The following is a 7258-nucleotide window of genomic DNA, read 5'->3' as shown; positions in this document are numbered from 1 at the left end:
ATACTAGCCCTTTATCTGATATGCCATTTGCCACTATCTTTTCCCATTCTGTCGGTTGCCTGTTAGTTTTTTTTGATTGTTTCCTTTGCCTTGCAGAAGCTTTTTATCTTGATGAGGTCCCAGTAGTTCATTTTTGTTCTTGATTCCCTTGCCTCTGGGGATGTGTAGAGGAAGAAATTGCTATGATTGAGTCTAGGAGGCCACTTCCTGCTTTCTCCTCAAGGGTTTTTATGGTTTCCTGTCTCACATTCAGATCTTTTATCCATTTTGAGTTTATTTTTGTGAGTGGTGTAAGAAAGTGGTCTAATTTCATTCTACATGTTGCTGTCCAGCTCTCCCAACACCACCTGTTGAAGAGGCTGTCTTTTTTCCATTGGATACTCTTTCCTGTTTTGTCAAAGACTAATTGGCCACACACTTGTGGGTCCAGTTCTGGGTTCTCTATTCTATTCCATTGGTCCATGCATCTGTTTTTGTGCCAATACCATACTGTCTTGATGATGACAGCTTTGTAGTAGAGGCTACAGTCTGGCTGGGATTGTGATGCCTCCCGTTTTGGTTTTCTTCTTCAATATTACTTTGGCTATTCGGAAAACCTACATTTTAAACAAGAATGATAAAGCAAATCTTCAGACTCACCCCTAAAATCGCTTCAATCCCTTTTCCACTTTCGGCCTGCATTGCTTTCCTTTACCCCCAGTGGAAAACATTGGGCGACTTTTGAGATAATGATTTACTTGCTTTTCTGTAATTAAGTGACCTATATATGCAACCCAAAATACAGTTTAGTGCAGCTCATCTTGAACTTTATATGAGAGAATCATACTGTGTGTATTTTTTGTGTGTGACTTGGTTCTTTTTGTCCAAGCTATGAGATTCATTTGTGTTGGCTTGTGAATTTTTGGTTATTTTTACTCTATAGTGTATGAATGTAATATAATTTTTAGTTCTGTTAATTGGTATTTGTTTTTTTCCATTTTTTGGCTATTATGATCTTTCTGGTATGGGTTTTCTAGTATATGTCTACAAATGCACATGTGTAAGGTTTTCTTGGGAATTTACCTCAAAGGACAATTTTGGGGTTGTAGGGTATCATCAAATTTAGTAGAAAATGCCAAAGTACTGAAAGTAAGTGTACCAGTTTTTACTCTTCATTACTAGTATGTAAGGATTTCTGTTGCTCCACACACAGAATTATACCAACACCTGGGCTTGCCAGACTACTTTTTGCCAGTCTGGTAAGTGTGTTGAGGTATGTTGAAATTTTCATTTTCATTACCACTAATGAGTTTGAGCACCTTTTTCATGTGGTTATAGGCTATTTAGATTTCCTTCAGTTCCTTTTGTGAAGGGCCTGTTCAAGTGTTTTGTTTTTTATTGGAATTTCTGCCTTTCCACCTTGATTTATAGCTGCTGCTTATACCTCCTGGGTGTGTGCTTATCTTCACTCTTTTGAGGTCTTAAATATTTTTCAAGTTTAATACAGTCAAATGTTATTATCCTTTCTATATCAATTTATCTGTTGCCTAAAAAAATTTTTTTTATGTCTTTTATTTATTTTAGAGACAGAGACATTGCAAACAGGGGAGGGTCAGAGAGAGAGGGAGACACAGAATCTGAAGCAGGCCCCAGGCCCTGAGCTAGCTGTTAGCACAGAGCCCGACGTGGGGCTCAGACCCACGAACCGTGAGATCATGACCAGAGCCAAAGCCGGAAGCCGGATGCTTACCCGACTGAGCCACCCAGGTGCCCCTATCTGTTGCTTTACAATAAATCATCCCCAAACCTAGTGGCTTAAACAGGAGCCATGTATTTATTTTAGTCTGGACTCAAGATGATTTGGATTACCTCCTGCATTGAGGGCAAGAAAGCTTTGCTTCTGCAGGTCGGCTGCCTGATGGACGAACAGGCTAGTGAGTTGGGGGGCGGGGCTGGGCGACAAGTCTTACACCAACCAGCAGGCTAGCTTGGATTTATTCACATGAAAGCCAGAGGGTTCCAAGAGAGTCGAGTAGAGATGTACAAAGTTTCATGATAAGGAGGTTCTCAGTTAACACAGTTTCACTTTCACCACATCCTGCTGGCCCTAAGACTAGCCTGCATTCACGGGGTGGGAAGAGAGCCTCCACGTGTTCCTGGAGGAGCTGCAAAATCACATTGAAAAGAGAGGTGCCGACAGGAAGAGGTGGAGAATTGTCACCATGCTTGCAGTTCATCATGTTCTACAATACACTGTGTGCTTTTGTTCCAGAAATTATAAACTGGTATCATCCTCTGAAAGTGTTGTGGTTTTATCTTTGGCATTTTGGTTTTTCATTCTGTTTTTTATTTTAAAGAGAAAAAGGATTTGAGAAAAGCAAGCTAAGCATGAATTAGAGGAAGAAAGATGTTTCAAAAGCCAGGATAGCAAGAGATGTTGATAATAGAGAGGTTATGCGCGTGTCAGAGCAGGGTGGTGTCTTTGTACCTTCCGCCCAGTTTTGCTGGGAATCTAAAATTCATCTAAAAAATACAGTCTGTTAAGAAGAAAATTAAGAAACCAAACCAAACCAAACCAAACCATGACAGTAGCTGAAAGAGCTAGGGAGCATTATTAGAAAGTTTGAGAAGGAAGAGAAAGCAGCTTTTCCAGGAGGGCTTTGCGGAGCTTTGTACTTAAGAATTGGAGGTAGAGTTGGTTAAAAAAAAAAAAAAAAGAAAGAAAGAAAGAAAAGAAACAACAAAAAAACCCCCAAATCACATAGCATTTTCTAATGTAAAAATATGAATCTTTTGCTTTCATTCCTTGTTTAGTCAATGACTAAAATAAAAAAGAAAATTGCTTCTACTCTCTCATTAAAAACAGCTCTCAGGTTTTACATTGTTGGCTTCCCTTTCTTGTCTACATGTAGTTTTTGCGTGAGTACTCTGACCAGCAGTTTTGGATTGTTTTTTTCAACTGGTTAATCTGCTTGATGTGAAACTTTAAAACAGTCTGTCGGTGTTCACGGTACTGAGAGAGGACTGAAAGGAATATGGGAGTCAGTGAGCAGCTTTTTAGAAGGTGCTTTAGACCAGTGATAGCCGCAGGTTTGTATCCTGGCCAGAGCGTGGCTTTGTGCAAATAGCTCTGGAGTAGAATCAAGCCTTGGCTGTTGTAGTAGCTGTGCAACTCTCTGTACACATCTCTGAGCCTTAGCGCCCATGTAATATGAAGATAATCTTAATTTTATATAAGAGTATTGATGAGATAAAATTACATAGCATGGGCTGTGGCTCATGAATAAATGTTACTCTATTTTAGAAGTAAGGTTTTCCATCATTTTCTTATTTTTTTCTATCTTTGTATATACTTCTCTTTAATTTTTTGAGGAATAATTGTATTTATATCAACATAGTGATTCAATATTTATATACATTATGAAATGGTCACTATAGTAAATCTAGCTATCAGCTGTCATCATACAAAATTATTACAATATTATTGACTATATTGCCTATGCTGTACTTTACTCTCCTGTGTCTCATATATTTTATCATTGGAAGACTGTACTTCTTAATTCCTTCATCTATTTCATCCTTCTCCCAACGCCCCCTTCCCTTGGGCTATCATCAGTTTATTCTGTGTATCTATGAGTCTGTTTCTGTTTTGCTTTTTGTTTTTTAGATTCCACATATAAATGAAATCATATGGTATTTGTCTTCCTCTGTCTAACTTACTTCATGTAACAAAATGCCCTTTAGATTTCTTCATGTTGTCACAAATGGCAAGATTTCCTTCCTTTTTATGGCTGAGTAATATTCTATTGTGTATATGTAGCATATTTTCTTTATCCATTCTTCTGTTGATGGGCATTTACGTTGCTTCCGTACCTTGGGTATCGTAAATGATACTGAAACTTAGTTTTCTATTTTCTATTCATCTCCAACAACAAAAAAAATGAGAACATGTAGGTCTTTTGCAGAATGAATTCTATCATTTAAGCTTGGCATTTACTACCTCCTGATGCTGTTTTCTGTGAAAACTCTTTGATCTTTTGGGTTTCTCTGGCTGGAGTTTGCCAGTCAGTTAAGGGCATCTGGCCGGCTGAATTTGAGCTTTTATACTTTTATATTTGAAACCTTGGCATCCAGCCAGTTCTCGTCTAGCCTTGGGAGATACCGTCAGGTATATGTATTCCTAATCATAGCCTGAACTTTTGAATTGGGCAAGTTCTGACCTGAGTGAGCAGATAAAGGCAAAGAACTTTGGGAAACAATGTGAAGCAGTTACATCTCTGAGGAAGAAGAGGGGAGGGGAGGGAGTAAACATTTCTCCAGCACGTGTTCTGTGCCAGAGCATACCACGTTGAGGGTGATGGGCCCCTTGGCAAAGGAGTTGGGTTGTGCCTCCTCTTGAATTGGGTGAAGAGCCTACAGTTCTGATGGCCTTAGGACAAATATATTTCTTTTAAGCCTGGAGTTAAAACAAGGTTCGAAATAATCATTAAATCTTTCTTTCTAGGTCTTTCAGCAGCCCAGCGGAAGTTTGCTCATTCACTCCGAGACTTTAAATTTGAGTTTATCGGTGACGCAGAGACGGATGATGAACGCTGCATAGGTACATAACAGTGAGGTTTTGGTTTGACTTCCTTTGCCTTGGCCACCAAATAATCATGACTTTCTCTTTGTAGATGCTTCCTTACGCGAATTTTCTAATTTTTTGAAGAATCTGGAAGAACAGAGAGAAATTATGGTGAGTTGTGGGATGTGAATTAGTAAGTTCAATTTCAAGCATAGAAAATCTGGGTTTAGAAGCTAGTTCTGGTAGAAGTTTTGATGCATTTATCTGTGGATAAAGTAATGCGGAGTAGTAGAAAGGGGCCTGGATGAGGTTTCAGGAGCCTGGATTTCTAGTTCCATGGTGAGGCGTACTGTGGTGAGATCTTAGACAAGCTGCTGGACCTCTAGACCAAGGCCCTGTTTCTTTTTCCATAAAATAGTGGGTTGCACTCTAGCAGTACTTTCTAGATTTTTGTTTGCAGTGGAGGACTTTAATTTAAATTGAGTCTCAGGCAGCACATTGATGTTCCCAGAAGATAAAGGCAGAAAAGCTTATGTAGAGGCTGAGGGACAGCAGAGCAATGTTAGAGTCTGAATCATACTTCTGTAGATTTTTAGGTTGTGTGGAGGGAGAGAATTTGGGCCAGGAAGTCCTTAGAATCCCGCTTTGCCTTGAGATTCATGATCACAACAGTAACTCCCCAGTGGGTTCTCTCTACTTGCTTGATGCTATATGCCGAGTGCATTGAGTGGATGATTTTATTTAACAAATGCTCAGCAATGGATTTCGAGGGTATTGAGTAATAATTTCTCACCTTTCTTAAAAGCTTCTTTCCTAATGTCTGTGATTCATTCATTCAGTAAAGATTTATAGGAGAACTGCTTCCAGATTGTTATATACTACCCATGCTCACCAGAATTTACAGGCTTTAAAAAAAAATGACAAACTTTTTTCTATGTCCTTGAGAATGTGTCCTACCTAGAATTGTGCTACAGTATAAGTGTACAAGTAGGCTCAGAAGTGCTTGTAATAATAATATTGAACATGACAGCCAAGATAGCCTTTATCTGTGTCTGGTACTGGGGCATCAACCCTGTGACCAACCTATGATATTGCCCTTATTTTATGGTCAAGGAAACGGAGCACATGGCAGCTGAGACGTAGAGGCAGAACCAGGCACTCTGAGCCGCCCACCATGTTGGCCAGCTTCCCAGATGGTCCTGTAATTGCTCTCGTCGGTGGGGGCACTGGTGGGGTTTCTGTCTAGTGGAGTCTCAGTAGGCGAAGAAGTAGTGGGAGGGCACTGATTTTGACTTAAAAGTGACAGTGACCTGTGGCTTCTAAAATCCCCAATGTAATTTGCACTGTACCCTGTATCCTGAGATGATTTGTTTATTGCAAATACAGCAGAGGGCATGTGAAGGTACTGTGGTCCAGTTAGGTTTTTCTGGCACAGACTGACGTCGTCAACCATTATTTGTGCGATCCCGAGTCACTGGTTTTTCAGCTGTATAGGAAAGTTTAAATGTGATAGTGGATCAAAATAGTGGTATCACCTGTGTACTACGTGTGGTATATGGGTAGGGATGGAAGTGTGTGTTCTCAGTTTACGTTAATAGGATCAACTTGTTTGTTCCCAGCCCGTTTTGATATTTAGTTGTACTTCTTCTGGGATCCTGAGATTTCAGCAAATATACATTTGACCTCCTTGAGTGTTCCAGTTACTGTTTAGGATCTGAGCACACAGAGCAAAAGCAAGCAAGCTTCCTCATGGAAGCTGCATTCTAGGGAGGGAAGGTGGTGAATAAACATGGCCTATAGGTCAGCAGTGATAGGTTCTACAAAATCAAATACAGAGGGGCCCCTGGGCGGCTCAGTCGGTTGAGCGTCCAACTTCAGAGCAGGTCATGATCTCGTGGTTTGTGAATTTGAGCCCCACTTCAGGCTCTCTGTTGTCATTGCAGGGCCTGCTTGGGATTCTCTCTCTCTCTCTCTCTCTCTCTCTCTGTCCCTCTCCAACTTGTGCATGCTGTCTCTTTCAAAATAAATGAATAAACTTAAAAAAACAACAACCCCAAAACAACAAAAAAGAATCAGAATGAAATAGTTAGTAGCCAGAGAATCAGAGAGTGGGGCAGGGTACTCCTATATGTTGGGTGGTGAGGGAGGCCTTTATGGATGAGAACTGTGAGGTATCCTGGTGTTTAGGGGAAGAGGGTTCCAGGCAGACCCGTGCTGGATTTTGCACCACCAGAATACTGCGCGACTACTTCCTGTCTTGATATTCTGTTTCTGTTTTGTGTTCCTTGAGATGCATTGACTAGGTCAGAAACCTAGAACGTGGCCTTAGCTCCCAGCTGTCAGATGGAGTGTGGTCCTCAGAGCTGTTAATATTGCATCTTGGTGCAATCTTCAGCTGTGAGGGGGGGTTGATATAGGGTCGTTTAGATAGGATGGGGATGATGAGGTGGGTTTCTGGTACAGGGTAGAAGTAGAAATAGGATATTGTCTGTTTAAGGCTGGACCCTCAGGGAGGAATGGGATGGAATGTTACAACACATTTGTGGAAACAGCATCTCCTGCTGCAAGCAGGAAACTGTTCAAAGCCAGAAGGCAGTTTGGGACAGGGGTTGGGGGGAGCAGCTATGACCAACCATCAAATTAAAAGGACATCTAATGCTTTTTTTCTTTTTACTTGTTTATTTTGGAACAGTTTGAGCATATATAAAAAGAGAG

General features: G+C 40.6%; 1 protein-coding gene across 1 annotated transcript in view; it reads left to right on the top strand.

Moving 5' to 3' along the window:
- The first annotated feature begins 4336 nt into the window (after nucleotides 1-4336).
- The window catches only part of ARHGAP10 (Rho GTPase activating protein 10), a 235057-nt gene continuing 232135 nt past the window's right edge, over nucleotides 4337-7258 (top strand). The window contains exons 1-3 of the mRNA XM_029950836.1: nucleotides 4337-4361; nucleotides 4484-4579; nucleotides 4653-4714. Of these exons, the coding sequence (XP_029806696.1) occupies nucleotides 4337-4361; nucleotides 4484-4579; nucleotides 4653-4714 (183 nt within the window). The remainder of the gene's footprint in view (nucleotides 4362-4483; nucleotides 4580-4652; nucleotides 4715-7258) is intronic.

This window comes from Suricata suricatta, chromosome 1 (assembly GCF_006229205.1).
Source record: "Suricata suricatta isolate VVHF042 chromosome 1, meerkat_22Aug2017_6uvM2_HiC, whole genome shotgun sequence".
NCBI classification, from domain to species: domain Eukaryota; kingdom Metazoa; phylum Chordata; class Mammalia; order Carnivora; family Herpestidae; genus Suricata; species Suricata suricatta.
The sequence above is the reverse complement of the archived record's forward strand: the minus strand, read 5'-3'. Positions and strand labels throughout refer to the sequence as shown.